This window comes from Sus scrofa, chromosome 8, assembly GCF_054392235.1.
Source record: "Sus scrofa isolate SSC_HxYL_T2T_F1_AM1 chromosome 8, Sscrofa_HxYL_maternal_Yorkshire_Landrace_v2.0, whole genome shotgun sequence".
Lineage (NCBI taxonomy): Eukaryota > Metazoa > Chordata > Mammalia > Artiodactyla > Suidae > Sus > Sus scrofa.
This window is the reverse complement of record NC_139390.1, coordinates 103,061,662-103,085,405: the sequence shown is the minus strand read 5'-3', so window position 1 is coordinate 103,085,405 and position 23,744 is coordinate 103,061,662. Positions and strand designations below refer to the sequence as shown.

The 23,744-nt window shown below is 39.6% G+C and overlaps 2 protein-coding genes across 5 annotated transcripts in view; one reads left to right on the top strand and one right to left on the bottom strand.

Moving 5' to 3' along the window:
* The window catches only part of MFSD8 (major facilitator superfamily domain containing 8), a 449,919-nt gene that overhangs the window by 350,692 nt on the left and 75,483 nt on the right, over positions 1-23,744 (bottom strand). The window lies entirely within an intron of this gene.
* LOC146400960 (uncharacterized) overlaps positions 12,044-23,744 on the top strand; it is a 285,838-nt gene continuing 274,137 nt past the window's right edge. For all 4 annotated transcript variants that reach the window (XR_014813052.1, XR_014813051.1, XR_014813053.1 and 1 more), the window contains exon 1: positions 12,044-12,144. Coding sequence is in view for 1 of the 4 variants with exons in the window: in XM_084972961.1 (XP_084829087.1) it covers positions 12,048-12,144 (97 nt within the window). In the remaining 3 variants the exon portion in view is untranslated. The remainder of the gene's footprint in view (positions 12,145-23,744) is intronic.

The following is a 23,744-nucleotide window of genomic DNA, read 5'->3' as shown; positions in this document are numbered from 1 at the left end:
CTGTGGCCAGAAACTCTCCCAAAATGAGCCGAGGGTTTAGGTGAGTTTTAATTTACTCAAAAATTCTGTCAGTCTTTAAAAACTTTAGTGTGCATAAAAATAATCTGGGCAAATGTAAGTTAAAGAAAGAGGGGGAGTTCCCATCGTGGCTCAGTGGAAATGAATCTGATTAGTGTCCATGAAGACACAGGCTTTGATCCCTGGCCTTGCTCAGTGGGTTAAGGATCCAGTGTTGCCTTGAGCTGTGGTGTAGGTCACAGACATGGCTTGGATCTGGTGTTGTTGTGCTTGTGGTGTAGACTGGCAGCTGCAGCTCTGACTTAACTCCTAGCCTGGGAACCTCCATATGCTATGGGTGCGGCCCTAAAAAGACCAAAAAAAAGAAAAGAAAAGAAAAAGAAAGAGCAAGAAACAGTGTCTGGGGAATTTGTTAAAAATGCATGTTTTGGTTTGTATTTGCCAGAGGTTCTGATTCAGAGGTTTAGAATAGAGCCCTTAGGAATTTGCATTTAAAGCCAGGTTATTCTGACACTTGTTGCTTTAGGGACTTTCCTATTAGAAACCCCTGTTTCTTAATAGCTGGGGTTGGGGTCTCCATGGCACTTGCTTTGTCTGGCAGGTTGTAGAGGGAAGTTCAGAAGAGAAGGGAGGCACTAGAAATAATCTACTATTGTGTTGCGCAAAAATCCTAGTTAGTTTCTGTTTGGGGGGCATCAGTCACAACTGCAATTAGAGCCAACTGATGCCTGATTTTAATAGATGAAGGTGGCCTGTGTCGCCAAAGACAGAGTATCTGGGCTCCTGGATCTCTGAGGATTGTTTGATCTTGTTTGGTTGGTTCGCCTGCAGTAGCATTTCCTCATTTGGCTAATGGGCATATCAGATGACCTTGGAAAACCAGGGTGGTTCAGTTCTTACTCACTAGAAAAAGCACACTCAAACATTGGGAAGGTCCTAAGGATTACAGATGTGCCGAAGGGTGTCTTGGATCTCCTCCAATGAGGGCTGTGGAGGTCACTTGAAAAGAATGTTTGCATTTGCCTCAAGCCTTTTTGAAGGAGGATCTGTGCTTGTCTAGCTCCATGCAGCTCTCTGAAATGTCAGAAGATAAGAAATGCCTCTCAGCCGGAAGGCTTCCAGACACATATGTGACAAGAAATTTGGCATCAGCTTTACAAGTGTCAGATGTCTAGGATAAAGCAATATGGGTATAGTATTTCTAGTGCTATTTTGGTGCCTTGTGCATGAGGCTGCAGCATTAGAAAAACTCTTTTTCAGCTTGGGGTGATAGCCTTACTGGCTTTAAGTGTGCATGTCTGAAAGTACAGTTGGGTCACAACCTAATGGTGGGCCACAGCAAGTCACCTTACAGTCATGGTACCAAGCTTCGAGGGAGTGCCCTTGTGGGAAGCAGGCATTCCACAGCCTATGATGACTTGGGTGGTACAGCCAGGGCCTCTCATCAGATGGTGCCTCATAAGTATTAATCAACTTTTGCAAAACCCGCGTGAAGTTGGTAAACACTTATCCTCACTTATTAGACGGGGAACTAAAGCATGGAATGAGGTCCAATAGTCAGGGTCACAGAGTTAGCTGGTTTACTTACCTGGTTGTCCATTGATAAGAGGTGAGTGATTTCAGAACAAATTTCTATTTTATATAATTCAGGGAATATGTCTCCTGGTGAGAGAACATTTTTGGCAGTTTTGACTCCCTAAAAGACTTGAAGTTCCCAGTCTGGCTGTTCATTGGTTAAGAGCAAATGCCTAGGGCACTTGACTTAACAACTGTCATAAGTGGTGTGAAAAAATGTGTAAGAAAAAACAAAATATGGTAATGTACTGAGGTTGTTACAGCAATGATATCGAAATAGGAATGTTGTATATAAGGTCTAAGTTGTAATACACCCCTCTCTCTCAAGGTATTTGACACTGTCGGGCTTCTGTTTCAATTTTATTTCTGTTTGTTTATTTTTTAAAGTCTAATAATAAGGTTAATAAGGTAAGGACATCATAGTTTAGGGTCAAAAAGAACTTAGGGCAAGTCCACTGAATAATTCAAATGTGGGAAAAGAAGACCTATGAGAAAAGATGAAGGCTTTGCTATTAATTTGTATAAAGAAGGTGGATGGAGAATTATGTGGTCAGTAAATATATCACAAAGTATTATTTTGTAAAAGTCAATTTAATTATCTGCTGATGACAAAACTTGGAAAAAGTGGGTTTATCCTGGAGTATGAAAGATTTAAAGATTCAAAAGAAAGTATTTTCTGGTGTGAAAGATGGTTAAAAACTAAAATAGGCTACCCAGAAAGGAACTGCCCTTTTCTGAAGGTTTTGTATAGGTAGGCTAAGTCAGCAAGACATGGCTGGTCAGCAGGGTTAATGGCTACCCAGAAAGGAACCGCCCTTTTCTGAAGGTTTTGTATAGGTAGGCTAAGTCAGCAAGACATGGCTGGTCAGCAGGGTTAATGGCTTCATATGATGGCCCCTGTACGTAAGTGGGCTGCCTAGTAGTGATGGTAGTGGGATTTTTTTTCTTTGAACTTTTTAGTTTGAAATAATTTTAGACTTACAGAAGAATTGCAAAAGTATATGTAGAGCTCCTATATATCCTTCACATTTTATACAACCATGGTATGGTTATCAAAACTAAGAAATTAATATCACCGCATAACAAGGATGGTGCTCTTGTTACAGGGAGGCAGAATAAGTAGGGCTATGGATAGCCACAAATCCTTTAACAGAAGAGCTTACTTTTATTTGTTTGATATGTGGAATTTCATGAGACTCTGTTTAAGTGAGTGATCCAGTCACAAAAAATTTAAAAGCCAGTAATCTAGAAGAGGAATGGTTTGACCTCTACCACTAAGATTTTGTGTTTTTGGTAATTATTTTACTTGATGAATAATTACCAGGTGAATGCATTTGGGAGAGACATTTATTAATGTAACAATTGAACATATACTTTTGGTTGTTTCTTGATCTCTTCAGGTTTGTCCTGCCTCAGGCAGAATCTTTATATGTGCTTTCTCCTTGGCACCGTAAATGATTCCTGGCCCATAGCCTATACTTAATTAACATTTGTTCATTGAATCAAATTGGCATGCTACTCTTTTCTCATTTCTTCATATGGCTTGGTTCTTATTCAAATATCTGGTCAGTCCTTCCCTGACCACCCTAACTAAAATAACATTCCTCTTCTCTTTCTCTCTCTTGCCACTCTGATTTTTTTTCTTTTTTTCTCTTTTTTTGGCAGCACCCATGGCATGTGGAATTTCCTGGTCCAGGGATCAAACTTTAGCCACAGCAGTGACTTGGGCCACAGAGGTGACAACGCTGGATCTTTAACTCCCTAGAGCACCAGGGAACTTCAGGTTTTTTTTCCTTTTTATTCAGAGTACTTTTCAATGCCTAAAATATAATGTGCTTGTTAATATGTTTGTTATAAGTACATGGTCTGTCTCTTACTAACAGTAAGTTCTTTGAGCACAATGACCTTGTCTTGTTTTTATTGAATCCGTAAGCTTAGATGGTATCTGGTAGCTGGGAGGTAACACTTGTTAAAAGAGTGAATGGTTGAATGCAAGTGTGGTCACCTGTACTTTAAAGATAAAAATAGTCAACCTCAGAAAACTTCAAACATCTTTCAATTTATAGTCTGCTTATATGAATAAAAATGGTTTGACTATTTTTCCAATCAGATCATTGTATTTATTAATTTCCTTATACCTGTCACTGATGTTGGAAAATTATTTCTTATTTTAATCTCAAATAGTGATACTGGCTGGTAACCCTATAGGCATATTTTTGAAAGAAAAAGAATAAATTCTATGAAAGCCTTTGAGCTCTAAGAAAGATAACTACATTCAAGATAGTTATATTATCATTATTAATTAGTGTTATACAAAAGCAAAAAAATCACACAGCCCAATCAGTGTCATGGGAATCATACCACCCACCAGAGTAACAGGAACTCAGATCCCACTAAATGAATTAAAATCATTCCAAATATTATACATATGGGCATCCCACCATATGACAGCGGGGCCATTTCTTAGGTTCAGTGTCATCTGTACACAGAGAAGGAGTCAAATGTTCTTGTTATCTGTCTTTATGGATGAGAGTGAAGCATCTAATGAATATATGCTATTTTTTTTTTAATTTTATAACAGCAGCTGCAGAAATTCCCAGGCCAGGGATTGAATCTGAGCCACAGTTGTGACCTATGCCACAAGTGTGGCAATGCCAGAACTTTAACCCACTGCCCCTGCCTGGGAATTGAACTTGCACCTCTGCAGCAACCTGAGCTGCTGCAGTCAGATTCTTAACCCACTGTGCCACAGTGGGAACTTCACATATCTGATATTTTTAAAAAAACATTCTTTCTGCACAATGGAAAAAAAAATCCTCATGATGACTCATGTATACAAGGTTTTTCAGTGGGCAGTTTAGGGCAGCTTAGTCTGGAGCACTATGCTTTCATCATGGCCTATATGGTTTAAGGAGCTGGATAGAAGCTTCCCATTCCATACCAAATATGGTAGGCAGAATAATGGCCTCCAACAAAGTCATATCCTAATCCTTAGAACCTGTGACTATGTTAGGTTACATGGCAAAGGGAATTAAGTTTCATGTAAAATTAATATTGCTAATCAGCTGATCTTAAAATGGGGAGATTATCTTGAATTGTTTGAGTGGGCCCAAGGTAATCACAACATCCTTAAAAGTGAAAGAAGGAGGCAGAAGAAATTGTCAGAGTGTAGCGATGTGAGAAATAATGCGCATCGGAGGCTTTGAAGTTGGAAGAGATTCATGAGCCAAACTCTAGGGCAGCCTCTAGAAGCTAGAAAAGGCAAGAAAATGGATTTCCCCTTAGGTCCTCCAGAAAGGAAGAGAGCCTTGGTTTTAGCCTAGTAAGACCTATTTTGACTTCTAGAACTGTAAGATAATAGGTTATTGTTGTTTTAAGCCACCAAATTTGTTGTAATTGTTACAGTAGCAGTAGGAACCTAATATACAGACCTTCCATGAGGCTTACCTATCTGCCTCCTATTGCATTTCTGCTCTTCTGCTCCAGTAAGATCAGTTTTTTCCTTCCACATATACTTAACGATCATTCTCATTCCCTAGCTATTCACGTTCATGTGGTTTTCTCTGAGAAAAAATTTCTCCCTCTTGCTGGAATGAATCTGTGTGAACATGGCTTATTCTTCCCATGAACTACTAGATCGATCTTTTTTTATTTAAAATTTTTATTTTTTTAAAAAAATTAAGGACTTCCCTTTGTGGCTCAGCAGTTAATGAACCTGAGTAGGATCCATGAGGATATGGGTTCGATCCCTGGCCTTGGTCAGTGGGTTAAGGATTGGCATTGCCTTGAGCTGTGGTGTAGGTCACAGACTCGGCTTGGATCTGACATTGCTGTGGTTGTGGTGTGGGTGGAGGCTGCAGCTCCGATTTGACCCCTAGCCTGGGAACCTCCACATGTCTTGGGTGTGGCCCTAAAAAGACCAAAAAAAAAAAAAAAAAAAGATTAAAGTGTAGTTGATTTATACTGTTTTGTCAATTTCTGTTGTACAACAAAGTGACCCAGTCATACATCTATACACACACTCTCTTATTATTTTTTCATTATGTTCCATCTCAAGTGACTGGACATAGTTCCCTGCTGTATATATACCAGGACCTCATTGTCTATCCGTTTTTTTTTTTTTTTTGGTGTTTTTAAGGCCACACCCATGGCATATGGAAGTTCCCAGGCTAGGGGTTGAGTTGGAACTGTAGCCACTGGCCCACCCCACAGCCACAGCAACACCAGATCCGAGCCAAGTCTGTGACCTACACCACAGCTCACAGCAACGCTGGATCCTTTACCCGCTGAGCAAGGCCAGGGATTGAACCTGAATCTTCATAGATACTAGTCGGTTTCGTTTCCACTGAGCCACGATGGGAACTCCTGTCTATCCATTCTAAATGTAATAGTTTGCATATACTAAGCCTAAACTCCCAGTCCATCTCTCTCCCTTTATCCTCCTCCTTGACAACCACATCCGTTCTTTTGGTCTGTGGGTCTGTTTCTGTTCTGTAGATAGGTTCATTTGTGCCATATTTTAGATTTTACATATAAGTGATATCATAGGGTATTTGTCTTTCTCTTTCTGACTTACTCCACTTAATATGAGAATCTCTAGTTGCATCCATATTGCTGCAAATGGGTATTCCATTGTGGAATACATGGTATTCCATGTGTATATGCACCATGTCTTCTTAATCCATTCATCTGTTGATGGACATTTAGGTTGCTTCCATGTCTTGGCTATTGTTAAGTAGTGCTGCAGTGAACATAGGGGTGCATATATCTTTTTCAAGGAAAGTTTTGTCTGGATATATGCCCAGGAGCGAGATTTCTGGATCATATGGTAGTTCTATATTTAGTTTTCTGAGGAAACTCCATACTGTTTTCCGTAGTGGTTATACCAATTTACATTCCTACCAACAGTGTAGGAGGATTTCCTTTTCCCTACACCTTCTCCAGCATTTGTTATTTGTAGACTTGATAATGATGGCCATTCTGACCAGTGTGAGGTGGTACCTCATTGTAATTTTGATTTGCATTCCTCTGATAATTAGCGATGTTGGACATTTTTTTGTGTGCCTGCTGGTCATCTGTATGTCTTCTTTGGAGAAATATCTATTTAGGTCTTCTGCCCATTTTTTGACCGGGTTGTTTGGGTTTTTGTTGTTGTTCTTGTTGTTGAATTAAATGAGTTGTTTGTATATTTTGGAGATTAAGCCCTTGTCAGTTACATTGTTTGCAACTATTTTCTCCCATTCCACAGACTGCCTTTTAGTGTTATTTTTTTTTCTTTTTTTAATGGTTTCCTTTGCTGTGCAAAAGCTTGTAAGTTTGATTTGGTCTCCCCCCCCCCCTTTTTTTTCTATTGCCTTTGGAGACTCACCTAAGAAAACATATGTACAGTTTATATCAGAGAATATTTTGCCTGTATTCTCTTCTAGGAGTTTTATGGTGTCTTGTCTTATGTTTAAGTTTTTAAGCCATTTTGAGTTTATTTTTGTGCATGGTGTGAGGGTGTGTTCTAGTTTCATTGATTTACATGCAGCTGTCCAGTTTTCCCAGCACCACTTACTAAAGAGACTGTCTTTTTCCCATTTTGTATTCTTGCCTCCTTTGTCAAAGATTAATTAACAGTAGGTGTCTGGGTTTATTTCTGGGCTCTCTATTCTGTTCCATTGATCCATAGATCTGTTTTGGTACTACTGCCACACTGTCTTGATGACTGTAGCTTTGTAATATTGGTTGAAGTCTGGGAGAGTTATGCCTCCTGCTTTGGTTTTTTTTCCCCCCTCAGGATTGCTTTGGCAATTCTGGGTCTTTTATGGTTCCATAGTAATTTTTGGATTATTTGTTCTAGTTCTGTGAAAAACATCATGGGTAATTTGATAGGGATTGCATTAAATCTATAGATTGCTTGGGTAGAATGGTCATTTTAATAATATTAATTCTTGGAGTTCCCGTCTTGGCTCAGTGGTTAACGAATCAGACTAGGAACCATGAGGTTGTGGGTTCAATCCCTGGCCTTGCTCATTGGGGTTAAGGATCCGGCATTGCCGTGAGCTGTGGTGTAGGTTGCAGACGCAGCTTGGATCCTGTGTTGCTGTGGCTCTGGCGTAGGCCGGCAGCTATAGCTCTGCTTAGACCCCTAGCTTGGGAACCTCCGAATGCCGCAGGAGTGGCCCTAGAAAAGGCAAAAAGACAAAAAAACAAAAACAAAAAACAAAAATCAGTATTAATTCTTCCAATCTAGGTGCATGGGATATCTTTCCATTTCTTTGAATCCTCTTTAATTTCCTTGATTAATGTTTTATAGTCCTCAGCATGTACATATTTTACTTCCTTGGTCAGGTTTATTTAATTTTGGGGGGTGTGATTTTATTTTACTTTATTTGATTTTTGTTTTTTTTAGGGCTGCACTGTGGCATATGGAAGTTCCCAGGCTAGGGGTCAAATCGGAGCAGGAACCAAGTTGTGTCTGCAAACTTCACAGCAGTGCTGGATCCTTAACCCACTGACAGAGGCCAGTGATTGAACATGAATCTTCATGGATACTAGTTGGGTTTGCTACCACTGAGCCATTATGGGAACTCCTGGGGTGTGATTTTAAAAGATATTTTTAAAATATTCCTTTTCTAATATTTCACTTTTTGTATATAGAAATGCACCCTATTTCTGAATGTTAATCTTGTATCCTTCTACTTTGCTGAATTTGTTGATCAGTTTGAGTAGTTTTTTTATGGAGTCCTTAGGGTTTTCTATGTATAGTATCATGTCATCTGCATATAGTGATAATTTTACCTCTTCCCTTCCAGTTTGAATACCTTTTATTTTTTTTTTGTTTGTCTGATTGCTGTGGCTAGGACTTCCAATACTATGTTGAATAAAAGGGGTGAGAGTGGACATCCTTGTCTTGTTCCATATTTTAGCAGGAAGGCTTTCAGCTTTTATCCATTGAGTGTTGTTATTGGCTGTGGGTTTGTCATAAATGGCTTTTATTATGTTGTCTTTTTCTTTTCTGATTGCCATGGCTAGGTCTTCCAAAACTATGTTGAATAACATAGGTCAACCTTAATGGCCCTGAATCTTCAGATTCCCAAATGTTAAAAGATTTTAACCACTATGAATTTCTGCCATCTGCCAGCACTGACGTCATAAAGATGAGGAAGATTAAAAGGCTTATTTTTACAGACACACATTTTGACCAGTTGAAGAGAGGTACACAGAAGCAGTTACAAACAACTGGCCATATCCTGTAACCAAAACATTTTTAAAGTACTGAAGGAATGGAGGTGAAGGAATGACTGCTTAATGGGGTAAATAAGAGGATCCCAGATTGGATTCTGCTAAAACTTCTTTGATAAGGGGATATGTGGGCTCAGAAAAGTTTTAAGATTATTTTGCTTTGCCTTTGGAAATAATAGTTGGCACGATCCAACTAAAGTACAGAATAAAGATGGCAACAGGACCAACAGAGACAGATCTGGAGCCCTGGCATTGCTTTCAGAGGGCACCATTATAGCGTGGCCAGAGCAGAAGTCCCTGCATCATTGTATATGCTGGTAGATCAAGATAACATGGGCACATTAAGTGATTCCAATGGCATTAACATACTGATTGCAGTTAAGTGCACTGCTTGTTCAACAATTCTTCGGTAGAATAAAAAATATTTAACTAAAGTAATGGGAAACTGAAAGCATTTCTTATTCATGATGTTATAAAAATACATTTCTTGTGCCTTCAACTGATAGTTCTGTTTATGATTCTCAAATATATCTATTTCTAGTCATTAATTCTCACTTTTACTCTAGTCCCTGATTAAAAACCTCTTATAGGACATTTCTAATTAGAAGTTCTGTCATTACATCAGTGTTTACATATCTAAAACCAAATTAATATTATCTAAGAACCCCAATAATCTCTACCCAGATCTCAACATCTATTATGAATATCAGTAATATAGTCTCCAGGATTTTGTAAATTGAGAATAGTTTATAGCAGAAAAATTCTGGAGTAGTTGTCAGAATCTGGGGGTGTAGTTTAGATTCTGCTGCTTGGAGATACATATTATTTTGGTTAATTCACATAGCCTTCAGGATCTGTTTCCTCATGTCCAAAATGCGGGGCCTGGGCTAGATGACTCATTTATTTAATGAATTTTCTGCATCTACAGTGTGTCAGTTAGTTGCTCACAGAGCCTTGTGTGGGGATATAACGTTGACTGATCTGGACACAGATCCTGACATCACAGACCTATTCTCTAAATGTCCCCTTCATCTGTTTCTTACTGAGTCCCATTGATTTTGTCCTCACGGTCTCTCTGCTTGGACTCTTGCTTCCATCTCCTGCTGCTATCACTTTAGTTAGCGAGGGCTCTCACCGCCTTGTGTTGGGCACCTCCAGAGCCTCCTCCCTGCCTCTGTCTATTCTCCCTACACTAAGCCATGCTGCACAGTGCACTCTTAACAGGTAACTCTCCTCCTTAAGAATCTAATGCTTCCTAATTCCTCTTATAAATGATTTCTCATTTTTCATCATTTTTTTCATCACTGTTGTCAAGAATCTTATAATTTGTTCTTACTTAAAGTCTGATTTTATCTCTTTTGTCCAATATGAAACCCATCTTTTGTCAGGCCAGTCTTCTCATTTTTCTCCACATAAAGCTCACTTCTACATCTCTGCACTTGGTGGGTCTCCTTCCTGAGACACTCCCCTCTACCTCACCTCCTGACTGATTGGACCCCCTCCGGATTCAGTGCAAACCACAAATTCTCTAGGAAGCCTTCCGCAGAACCCACAGGCCACCATCCCCAGTTTCTCATTTGTCTTCTAAGACCCCAAGTGTATATTTTATGTATTTTGGTCATTTGGCTACAGACTATTATGGTATCCTCACTTGTTAAATGTATAGGTCTTACAGCTTGAATACCTTTGGGAGCTCTTTAAGCACAGGTATAGTTAGACACTTTTTATGGCCTAGCCCAGGTTCAGGAACATGAGTATAAAAGTTAAGACTGCACTCATAAGTCTGGATGCCTCGGTTTTTAACATGGCTTCATGTTTTCCTAGCAGTGTGACCATGGTTAATATACTTATTCTCTCTGAGCTTTCCATTTTCTTATTTGCAAAACTGGAGCAACCATATTACCTGTCCCATTCAGTTAATACGCATATTACTAGTACTTGGTAGTTAAAATGAGTAAAGTGTTTAAAACAGATCTTGGGATATATTAGGTGCTCAAGAAATGTTACCTATTATTATTTAATTGGATTATTGTTGGAACTAAATGGGATAATTCATGTAAAACCTTCAGCATAGTGCCTGGCTTATGGTAAGTTTTCAATAAATTTTAACTATTCTTATTATTATTCTATGTAGCAGGCGAGGAGGCTTTGTAGATAAGAAAATGGCCCTAGTCATAGTTGTCGTCAATTTTTTTTTTTTTTTTTTTTGCCATTTCTAGGGCCACTCCCGAGGCATATGGAGGTTCCCAGGCTGGGGGTCTACTCCGAGCTGTAGCCACTGGCCTATGCCACAGCCACAGAAACATGGGATCCGAGCCGCATCTGCGACCTACACCACAGCTCATGGCAATGCCGGATCCTTAACCCACTGAGCAAGGCCAGGGATCGAACCCTCAACCTCATGGTTCCTAGTCGGATTCGTTAACCACTGCACCACGATGGGAACTCCTGTCATCAAATTTTTGAAGTTTATGAGGTAGCATTATAATGAGCTCTACTTTTTTTTTGGCCATGCCCAGGCCAGGAATTGAACCTGCACCACAGCAGTGACCCAAGCTGCTATAATAATACCAGATCCTTAACCCTCTGTGCCACAAGAGAACTCTAGTGATCTCTATTTTTTAAAGATAAACTGAGGTTTAGAGAGCTTAAGTAACTTGACGAGGTCATACACCTAGAATGATGGAGCAAATTAAACACCCAGGAATCCCAGCTGCAGAAGCTGTATCTTTTAAACCATTATTCTCATGCTCCTGGTCCTTGACTAGGCAATGTAGGGGAAATTTTGATTGGGTAGTGAAAATAAATATGGAATTTGCGTTTTCACAGTCCTGTTTCCCATCCTGGCTTTACCACTTATCTGGGCAAGAAATTTAATCCTTCAGAGGTTATGTTTCCTTATCTGCAAGATGGGGACAGTAATACCTCATTCATATGATTGTAGTGGGAATTAGAGAGGTAACATAAGTAAAGCTTCCAGCACAAGGCCTAGCCTTTACTAGATATTCAGTACATTTTGAACTCCTTCTTTCTCTCCCCTTTGAAAATATGAGCCAAAGGTTATACTTTTTAGTGCCTTTAATTAGTCTGTGATATGAGTTAAAATACAACACAGCAACCAGATAAGCAGCCCATAAGACTCAGCATTCCATTGTCCTGACTTTGTGTTATAAATAACCAAACATGGCTGGTATTCATGACATGTGAACACCTGGCACAACTTATTCATGACCACTGTCAATGCAGTGTTCTTAAGTGGATGGCGTTCTTTCTACAAGTTGTGGCACGTTCCAGTAGGGAAAGTCTTTTGCCAAGCAGGTGGGGGTGAGTAAAGAATTTGAAATTGCAAATATAGTCTGAGTTGGGAATGCTTGGGTTTGCATGTGAGGAACAGAGAATGCTCCGACTTTGAGGAAGCATTTCAGTGACTCTCTTGAAGGTCATATCCCTCTTTGATGAGTATGCCACTGGAATTTTCCAAGGCTTGTTTTTTACTTTAGTCTTTGGACTAGGTTGGTGGTGACACAATCTGTGATTGAAAATAGCATGAATAATTAGGTTAGAAAGAACATTAATGTCCCAAGATGTTAATAAACCCAGCTACCAGGAATTCATAGGTAGGAATTCCCTTCCTTAACTTGATTCCTAAATAGGCACAAGTTATATGATACATTTCAACAGCCAGTGAGAGAAAATACCAACCTCTTGCCTATGTTGTAACCTTCAAGTAGGCAGTACAGAGGCTACACTTTCCTTTTCTTCCTTTTAAAAATTTAATCAAGACTGTTATCTTACACTGAATGGATTATCCCCTGTGATGTCACTGCTCCCTCTGAGGGGCAACTGCTGGCCAGTACAGTCACAGTCAGCAAAGACAATCAGCACCTTGGGTTTCCGTGTGCTTTCCTGTTCTATTTCCCATCTGAGCTCTCATTTCAAAGATTCTTCATAATAGACGTCTATCCCATTTCATGGGATTAATTTAGGGATAAAAATTACTTCCTAAATATATCCTGCATAATAATTTGCATCAACATATTTGAAATATTTCACATCTGTGATGGAATGAAAGTGGTTGATAATTAAGAATAAAGCCCTCAAAATAGCTACATAAGAAAAATGTAGTGATTTTATCAAAGCGACTAGATTAAAGAAGTAGTGCTCTGAATGTAGATTGTTTGAGTTCAAATTCTGGCTCTGACACTTATTAGTTGTCTTACCTTGGTGGGCACCTTAGCCTGTCTGCGCCTTATAGGGCCATGATGAGGATAAAATGAAACAGTATAAGTAAAACCATAAAACAGTACCTGGCTTGGAATACCTTTCAATAAATGTCAGCTATTTTTATTATTATTATTATCAGTATTGCAATGGTCAGAAAAGTTGGACTCTCCAAGAGAAAATTAAAAGGTACTTTTAAAAGCCCCTATACTTGAAACTAACTAATCCTTTTGAAGAAACATGCTTATCTGTAAAGAAAATGGTTGGATGGAGAAGGCTGGGATTCTTTTTCTGCCCTTTGAATGGCTAGGTGGAACTACAAAGGGGAAAAGGAGTGGGAGAAGTTGGTTAATTGTATTGTCATTTTTATAGTCTCTCAACATGTTATCTAGTGAAAAGATTACATCATAAAAACAAGAAATTCAGGTTCGATTTGGTCAAGCACCTGCTTCTTCACAAAGTCTCTGAGGATTCCATCTATCTGTCCACCCCTCATTCCATCCATTTAAATATTTGTTGATTATCTACTATATTTCACAGACTGAGCATTTTGCTAAGGCTACAAAGATAAACAAAACAAAGTTCCATCCCTTAAGAAATTTACAGACTGGCAGGGGAGACAGATATGAAAACAAATGGCTTTAAGGCATTTATAGACTTAAGAACAGAGACAGATAGGAAAACAAGTGATTAAAAAAATAACAATAGCGGGACATACATAATACCAAGGGAATTCAGAGGAATGTATTGTCTTTATTTGGGTTGAATTCTAAGCAGTTTGCAATTTTTTTTTTTTTTTTTTTTTTTTTTTTTGCTATTTTAGGGCTGCACCCGCGGCATATGGATATTCCCAGGCTAGGGGTTGAATTGGAGCTGTAGCCACCAGCCTACAACAACACCATAGCAATGCAGGATCCAAGCAGCATCTGTGACCTACACCACAGCTCATGGCAAAGCCAGATCCTTAACCCACTGAACGAGGCTAGGGATCAAACCTGCATCCTCATGGATCTTAGTCAGGTTGTTAACTGCTGAGCCATGAAGGGAACTCCACAGTTTGCAAATGTTGATGCATAATTGTAATAATAACAATGTTTGAGGGAAAAAAGGAGATGCTTTCACATGAAATGTATGTATATGTTTTATGACACATTTTGACTCCAGAAATGAGAATGGGTAAAGACCTTGTATCTTGCCCTTGTAAGGATACAGAAATTGGAAGACAGGATTCTTAAGGAGTCTCTCAGAGCACCCCTTGAATGTGCCTTTCTGTGGACAGGTCTGTAAAGATTTAGGGAATGTCTTACTTGGATTTAGCCTTCTGAAGTATCAAAGATGACACCTCCTGATGGGTGAAGACTGAAAAGGAGGGTGTAATTGAGCACAGAACTGAGAATAGTCTTGAGTGATGGGCCTGATTTCTCCACATTCTCAGCCTTAGTGAGTATTCCACACCAGAAGCTGAAAGGAACAACACATACCTTGTCCCAGCCCCTTCCCTTTCTTCTCTAAACAAGGGGCCCCCAACTCCAGTTCAGGAAGTCAGGGTCTCAGAAAGAATTAATTGATTTAGAGCCTTTCCCTGCAAAGAGGCTTGGAAAAACCGAGGGTTCAAAGTCTTTGAGATAAATCAACTGCTGCACTCCTGCTGGGAGGTCATTAATGCCTGGGGGTCATGTCTGATTACTTTTGTAAAAACACATCTTTGTTGAGTTCAAAATAAATAAAACTTCAGAGGTGATAATCTGATAGTTGTATAGTTGGCTGTGTCCTTATGAACTGTGGACAGACACTGAAACAGGCAGGAGTGAGGCAACTCTTTCGACTGTAGATTAAACCTATGAGTGTGTTGCTGATTTCAGTATAGTTATGGCACCAATAAAAAGCTCTCATATCTTCTGAAGCATGAGAGACACTGTGACTTAGTAGATAAAAACAGGGGCTTTTGGCAGCTACTGGCTTTTTTTTTTTTTTTTTTTAATGTAGACAAATTAACTTTGGTTAAATAACTTCAATGAGCCTATAAAGACAGTAAGAACATTTACTTTAGTGATTGTTGTGAATATTAAATTATATGATATGACCCAGAATAATACCTGGCCAAAAATAAAAAAGATTTACTTTTAAAATTTCCTTGCTAACCTCAGTAAGCTATCATTACAAAGTTACCAAAATGGCTAAAATAAAAAGTTCAAACAATAAAAAATTAAAAAGTAAACAAATAAAATTTCCTTGCTAGATATGGCAGCCAGTGATTAAATAGTCCTCTGATGATTCATCCTCAGGAAAGTAGTGAACATTTATCGAGTGTTTACTATGTGCCAGATACTATACTGGCTGCTTAATGTTATCTCATTTATTCCTTATAATAAGCCTTTGAGATAATAGTATTATCCCTATTTTATAGACGAGGAAACTGAGGCTTAGACAGGTTCAGTATTTATCCAAGTTAACAGAGTTAGCTAAGTATTAGAGCTAGGAGTCTCTCCTAGGTGCTCTGACTCTAGAGTACGTGTCCAGCAACAATATTATAACATAAAGGTAAATGGTAAGTGAGAACACCTAGAACTGTGGCATTCTCCCCTGTACTGTGAGGGCTGTACTGGTTTGTGGTCAGAAGAGCCCTGAAAGGAATGTGGTGCCATTCTGGCATCTGGTGGGTTATAGGTTTGTGAACATAGGCACAGAACCCTAGGCAAAGTCTTAGGCTTTTCACAGACTGGCAAGGGACTGTATTCTGTGACTTGAAGTGTGCTATGAGGGGTGGGCGGAGTAAAGGTCAGGGAGACTGTCCCCGATTGCACAAGTAGCAGCTACCATGTAACTAAAAAAGCTGGGGAAGGGTGGCATTGTTGAGGTCCTTCCCTATTCAAAATCCATGAGGGAGCAAGGAGATACCATCATCAATGATATCTCACGTGTACCTACAGACTGATGAAAGGTAGATTGTATTGGTGTTTAGTATGGTAATTTTTAGCGGTATGAAATTTCTCTCCTTTTACTATATGGACTGGTGAGAATGTTGGGTCTGGGGACTCAGGGAGGCTGTTTCATTCTCTCTGTGTAGTCTTAAGTTGTCACAGTGGCGTCAAGGTGGTTGCTTTGATGGAAACAACTATCTGAAAATTTTCGTATAACTTTGTAGTCCTAGCCTTTAGTTTGAGCAAGAGATTCAGTTTGTTTCTTTTCCTGAATTAGAGACTATGATAGCTGTGTTAGTGATACCAAGGATGTACCTGATCAGACAGATATTAAACATCTATTTAGGTTTAATACCCTGTCAAACATTGGATAGGATATGAAGGAAATGGAAGCCACAATCCTGTCCTCAAGGATATTTTAATCTTAATAAAAAGAAAACCAAAACCAAATTTTTTGGCTTAATTACTGTTTTATGGATTAAGATCACTTCTGGCAAAATGGAGTTAATTGAAACACTTTATGAGGACACTCATGAAATTTTACTGGCAAAATTATTTTAGTATTTACAGGTCTGAACACTTGACATTTGGATGTGAGTCTAACTGAATGTTTATGAACAGAGAATGATGATTAATAACTATTTCTCCAAAGAGGTTGAAATGTTTAGGAGAGATGAAACAAGACTCTTTTAAAATTTAGCACATTATGGAGTTCCAGCGTGGCACAGCAGAAATGAATCTGACTAGGAACCACGATGTTGCAGGTTCCATCCCTGGCCTCTCTCTGTGGGTTAAGGATCAGCATTGTGGTTAGCTGTGGTGTACGTCACAGACATGGCTTGGATCTTGAGTTGCTGTGACTGTGGAATAGGCCAGCAGCTGTAGCTCCGATTCAACCCCTAGCCCGGAAACCTCTATATGCCATGGGCGTGGCCCTAAAAAAAAATTTGAAAGCTTATTATTTTCCAGGCATTTGCTAAAAGATTTACTTATGTCATTTTGGTTCTTACTATAATTCTATGTGATAGATAGTATTATAATGTGCATTTTGAAACAAAAGCTCAGAGAGGTAAATAAACTTGCCCCAATTTGCACAGCTACAAATTGACAAACTCAGAGTTCAAACCCTTGAGTCTCCGACTCCAAAGCTAATATTTTTGACCATTTCTCCCATATATTTTATGAGGATGGTGGTTGAGAATAATGTAGGATTATTGCATGCAGCAAACTTCAGTGATAGGTTTCCAAAATGGACATTGAGGGAATGATGTGACTTAATTGGAGGTGACTGAAGCTGTTTCTCTGGTCAACATTAGCTCCCTTGCAAACATCTTGCATGTGCAAGGTGTTGAAGCTGATTCCTTGAGCTCAGCCAGATGTGGTGGACAGAGGACTCCCAGCTCTGGGAGCAGGATCCATTGAGGGATAGTGGCTGTTTAGTGACGGACTCTTTCACCAACCATCTCTTCTCCTGTGGGCTGTGATCTCTTCAACTCAGATGGATGAACTCTTTGGCCAGAAGTGCTTTTCAGCCTCTGGTATTTCTTAATTCAAGAGAGTATTTCATGAGCTTCAGAGTTAGAGGCATAATCAACATGTCTCAAAATCAATTCCCTCCTCCTTCAGAGGCTGCTGACTGGTTTATTTACTTTTGGATTCTGTGGATTAAGTGCTGTAGCAAATCTTTAATTTTTTCATCCTGTGCTTTTCTCTCTCTGTCTGTCTTCTTAATTCTTCTCTTGTACACCCTGTAATGTATTCCTTTCTTCCTCTTTGTTCTGGCCTTCTTTCCTGGTGACCTCTGTGAAATGGTGTTGAGTGATTTTGTCAGCACCATCTCATAACCCAGAGCCCTTTACTGAGCTGATTTCCTCACAGCTTCTTGAGTGGAGACGTGCTGGAAATGCTAAATATACTGTGCTGGTGTTTGACTGGGCTTCCTATCTACATACTTGAAATCAGCAGTCTCTGGGCACTTGTGGTTCATACTGTATTCAGGTCTGAATACAAATCAAACCTCCATGTTCTTCAAGAAGTGTTAGCATTCATGAAAGTTGAATATAAGTGAGCGACTCTTATTTTTATAATTTCATTTAAATAATATAATTTATTCTCATAAATTTACATGTTACTCTACTGCAAATTAAGCCATACCAGGCTTAGCTCCAAGCACAAAGTATATCCCTTGTGAATATTATCCTTTTCATAGATACTCTTAGGAGGGACATAGACTATATTTTATATTTTAAGAAGTCATTTATTTTCAGAGAATTCAGGGACTCAACCACTGTGATTATTTGTCTAGTCTTCTCAAGATCCCACAAAGCAGGCAATGTTGGACTCGATGGGATAGTGCACTTCATTTATTTATTCACTGTATATTTATTGAATGCTTCCCTGTTCCAGGCCTTGCTGTGTGTTAGAGCTGTGGGGAGAGTGGAAATGGGCTGAGCTTGATGCCTTGGCTGTAGAATGTGTCACTTGATTCCACATCAGAGAACCCAGGTGGCCAGAAGTAAAACTGCTTAGCAGTGAACACAAGGAAAATATCTTCTCACGAAGTATCTGATTCTATATTGAAGAGAAACAGGGTCTGCTGACACTCCTAGCTGCTTTAGGTCTGCCTACTTAGGGTCTCTGACCCAGGGCAACCTCCTACTTATTATTTAAAATTTACTTTTATTTTTATTTTTTGGCTTTTTAGGGCCACACCTGTGGCATATGGAGGTTTCCAAGTTGGAGCTACAGCTGCCAGCCTATGCCACAGGCACAGCAAATTCAAGCTGCCTCTGTGGCCTACACCACAGCTCACTACAACGCTGGATCCTTAACCCACTGAGCGAGGTCTGGGATCGAACATGCAACCTCATGGTTCCTAGTTGGATTCATTTCCACTGTGCCACGAGAGGAACTCCAACCTCCTACTTTTTAGAACTGGTCATTCTTTCAGGTGCCACCACCTCCAGGGCCACAAGAGGGTGCTTTCCTCCTTTCAGGTTATGCCTTTTTGAAATATAGCTCCTTATACTTAGGACTGAATTTCCTGGGTCTTGGGAAATTCAGTGTATTCAGCTGTGGGCCTTGATTCTAGGGGGAGGGAAAGGTGTAGGTTTGGAAGTGTATGTTTATTTGTCTATGTCTATGTCCTCCACTGAGCTGTAATCTCTGGGGACCAGGTTTTGTCTTTTTGTTCATCCCTCTTTTCCTGTGTCTGGCTTAAAGTCTGTCACATACAAGACCCTTAATAAATATTTGTGAGTTTAAAAAACTAAGCTTCACATCAAATCTTAGCTCAGTGGTTTTCAAATTTTCTGCCTATCAAAATCACCCAGGGTCAAGTTGGCCCTGGGATTCTTATTCAGTAATCTGGGGTAGGGCTGGGAATGTGATTCCGGAAAGCTTTTGTGCTTTCTAACTTCAGCACTGCTGTCCAGTTGTTCCTGCCTGTACAGAGCTATTTCATCTTGCTCCTGTGGACTTTTTGGGCTGTGGGTCCTCTGGTGCTTGAGTAAGGATAATACATTCCTGCTTCTTAATCCTGCCATGAAGATCCTGTCAATACGACCCAGGCTCCTTCCCATCCTCCTTTTCCTGGTCCTCTTCTCATGAGCCTCTCTTTCTATCATCCTATCCTATAGGAGAAGGGAGATGCCTTCAATGGCTTGTCCTGGGGGGACACTGGGGAAGACACCTGTAACATAACAAGATTTTGGTTACTACCCTCAGGGCACATCCTCTTTTGAAGCCTTGTAATTGTTGATGTATGCTATCTACTTCAGTTATAGTTAAAGAGATAATCACATACACACTGACATTGGAATAAAGACCATGATGATGGAAGATAATATAAAAAAGGGAATGCATAATATATACATGTATGACTGGGTTCCTTTGCTCTACAGCAGAAGTCACCACGTTATAAATTAACTAGAGTTTCCGTTGTAGCTCAGTGGTTAACGAATCCGACTAGGAACCATAAGGTTGTGTGTTTGATCCCTGGCCTTGCTCAGTGGGTTAAGGATCCAGTGTTGCCATGAGCTGTGGTGTGGGTTGCAGACACCGCTCGGATCCCAAATTGCTGTGGCTGTGGTGAGGCCAGTGGCTACAGCTCTGATGGGACCTCCATATGCCGCAGGAGTGGCCCTAGAAAAAGACGAAAAATCAATTATATTTTAATTTTTAAAATTTTAATTAAAAAAAAAACTATCCTTGGCACAGACAAAAAAAAATGTATAAAACATCAATAAAATAATTTTTCTCTTCTCAAAAAAAAAAGACCACCTAAAGTTGATAAGCGCTTCTCTTATCACAGAGGCTTATAATATGATCTCCTGAGAAAATCTGTTTTCTGTGTTTTTGAGAAGGAAATACATATGATCATAATGACTTTGGAGGAGAATACTTTTTTTTTTTTTTTTTTTTTTTGTCTTTTTTAGGGCTGTACCCGAGACATATGGAAGTTCCCAGGCCAGGGGTCAAATCAGAGTTGTAGCTGCTGCCCTACCCCACAGTCACAGTCGTAGCAACACCATATCCAAGCCACATCTGCCACACCACAGCTCACAGCAATGCTGGATCCTTAACCCACTGAACAAGGCCAGGGATTGAACCCACGTCATCATGGATACTAGTCAGGTTCATTACCACTGAACCACTATGAGAACTCCCTTTTTTTCAACTGAAAAAATTTATTTAAAAAATATATGGCAGAAAAGCAATTAACTTTATTCTTCTCCTTCTTCCTCTTCTCTTCCTTCTTCTTTTCTTTTTATGGCTGCATCTTTAGTGTATGGAAGTTCCCAGGCTAAGGGTTGAATTGCAGCTGCACAGCCACAGCAGCACTGAATCTGAGCTGCATCTGTGACCTATGCCACAGCTTGCAGCAATGCCAGATCCTTAACCCATTAAGCAAGGCCAGGGATCAAACCCACATCCTCATGAACACTATGTCAAGTTCTTAACCTGCTGAGTCACAACAGGAACTCCATGATTAACCTTCTTAATATAAAATAACTATCCATTAATAAAAAGTCAAATTTTAAACATATTTCACAATGTCCAACCTTATTCATAATTAAAGAAAGTTAAATTATATATTATTTTCACCCATCAGGTTGACAAAGTTAATAGCAGTAATAATTATTAAAAAATTATCAGGAGTTCCCGTCGTGGCGCAGTGGTTAACGAATCTGACTAGGAACCATGAGGTTGCGGGTTCGGTCCCTGCCCTTGCTCAGTGGGTTAACGATCTGGCGTTGCTGTGAGCTGTGGTGTAGGTTGCAGACGCGGCTCGGATCCCGCGTTGCTGTGGCTCTGGTGTAGGCCGGTGGCTAGAGCTCCGATTGGACCCCTAGCCTGGGAACCTCCATATGCCGCGGGAGCGGCCCAAGAAATAGCAACAACAACAACAACAAAAAGACAAAAAAAAAAAAAAAAAAAAATTATCAGAGTTCCCATCATGGCTAGTATCTAGCTAGTATCCATGAGGACACAGGTTCAATCCCTGGCCTTGCTCAGTGGTTTAAGGATCTGGCATTGCTGTGAGCTGTGGTGTAGGTTGAAGATGCGGCTTAGATCCTGCATTGTTGTGACTGTGGTGTAGACCAGCAACTGTAGTTCCAATTTGACCCCTAGCCTTGGAAAGTCCATATGCCATGGGTGCGACACAAAGAAAAAAAATTGTCATGGAGGAGTTCCCATTGTGGTTCAGTGGGTTACTAGTATCCATGAGGATGTTGGCCCTACTCCGTGAGTTAAGGATCTGGCACTGCTAGCCGTGGCATAGATCACAGATGTGGCTTGGATCCCACATTGCTGTGACTGTGGTGAAGGTCAGCAGCTGCAGCTCTGATTTGACCCCTAGTCTGGGAACTTCCATATGCCACAGGTGTGGGCCTAAAAATAAAAATAAAAATAAAAATAAAAATAAAAATAAAAATAAATCCTACTTTCTATGTACTGTTATGGAGGAAAAATAACTTTCAATAGGGGAGGAATCCTTTTGTTATGTGGTTTGGCTTTGCTAGAGTAGTAGAGGTAGTACAAAGAGCTTGGGCTTTGGAGTCGGACAGCCTTATACAAACCCTAAACCTGAGTGTGCACCACATTTGATGTGTTTGTGCACAAATCAGCTAACCTCTTTGAGTCTTAATTTCCTTATCTAGAAGGTTAGAGAATAATAGTAACTTTGTGAGGGTTCACTGCTACTTTTGCATGAGGATTATTTTGAGTTAAAGGCAATTGAGACCCTGTTCAAGAGAAATTATTGCCTCTTCCTGAACTACCTAGAAGAATTTAAATTGGGGATTTTTCCCAGAAAAGAGTTATTACTGGAGATAAATTTTATCAAGGTGGACCCAACTATAGGCACAGCAAATATCTGATTACCAAACTTCAGACCCCTATCCCATTCCTTAGCTGAGATGGCATATATACCTCATTTTACTGTTCTGTCTTGAACTTGTCATGTATGTGGGGTCTCTACTGTCATGTACATGGGTTTCCTGTACAAAATTAAATTTTATTTTCTTCCATTAATCTGACTCATGTCGATTTAGTTACTAGACCAGCCAACCTAGAAGGGTAGAGGGAAGTTTTCCTCTTTCCTGACGACTCAGAGGGTTATGAAATAACCATGCTCTGCTCAGACTTGCTTTTAGTTAGTTATAAAATCATCAGCTTATATTCAAATGTCAGTAAAAGGAATGGCGTTTGAAATTTGTGTTTGAAATTCTATTTTAAGGATGCTAGAGAGGAAGTTGTTTTGTCCATCATGCAGTGTTCTCTTCTATTGGAGAAATTCTTATTTGGCTTTAATAATAAGAACAGTTTCACTTCTCCTGCTGTACTTTAATCTTATGGATTTAGTGATTTGTATAACTGATGATTTTTCTTTCTTTGAACTATCTGCTGGAAAGCCTGGAGCCAAATGTGTGGTCCATCAAGTGTGGACACATCATTCTGGTGTGTAGTGTTGGACTTATACCTGGTTCCATTGACTTTTAAATTGCTTGCACTTTTCATGTGTGTTATTGTGCATGTATGTGTGTGTGTGTTGTTTTTTTGTGTTTTGGCAACAGCATGCATCAGTTCAATGTGAGACCTCAGTTCCCAGACCAGAGATTGAACCTCAGGCCACAGTGGTGAAAGTACTGAGTCCTAACCACTAGACAACTTATGTTATTGTGCTTTACTTACTCCTCTAAGCTACTTTTTTAGGCTTTCTGAAATGAGATGGGATAAAAAAAATTCATTACTGATTAAAGGAGCAAACATTTAAAGCAGTTTTTACAGTGCCTGGCCAATAGCAGGTACATAACATAAAAGTTATTTTCATATTTTCTTGTGAACAAGTGTAATTGTCCTTTGTGGATCCAAGTTGTTCCCTCATGGATTATATTAGAAAGGGTGTGGAAAAGTGATTTTCACCATAGACAAGTTTCCCAAACTGGAAATGTGTTACTGGGTTAGGCATTGGTAGATATAACTCTAAAACAAGCTGAGAGCCCAAATGGTCCAATCTCTGTAGGGAATTCCCTATAAGTAAGACCAGTCTAGATCAAAAATAATTTTAAAGTGATTTCAGTCTTTGCTTGGGTCTTGTTTTTATCCTCCAGCCACATAGTATAAAATCTTGCTTCTTTTCCTTTTCAATTCTTTTTTACTCACTACTTAACCAACATATCCACTAACAACTAGATTTACCCACTCTAACACCCCACCTCCCAGCTCTTTATCATGTAGACTGAACAAGCTCCTCTGATTAGAGTCTCCCCTTTTTTC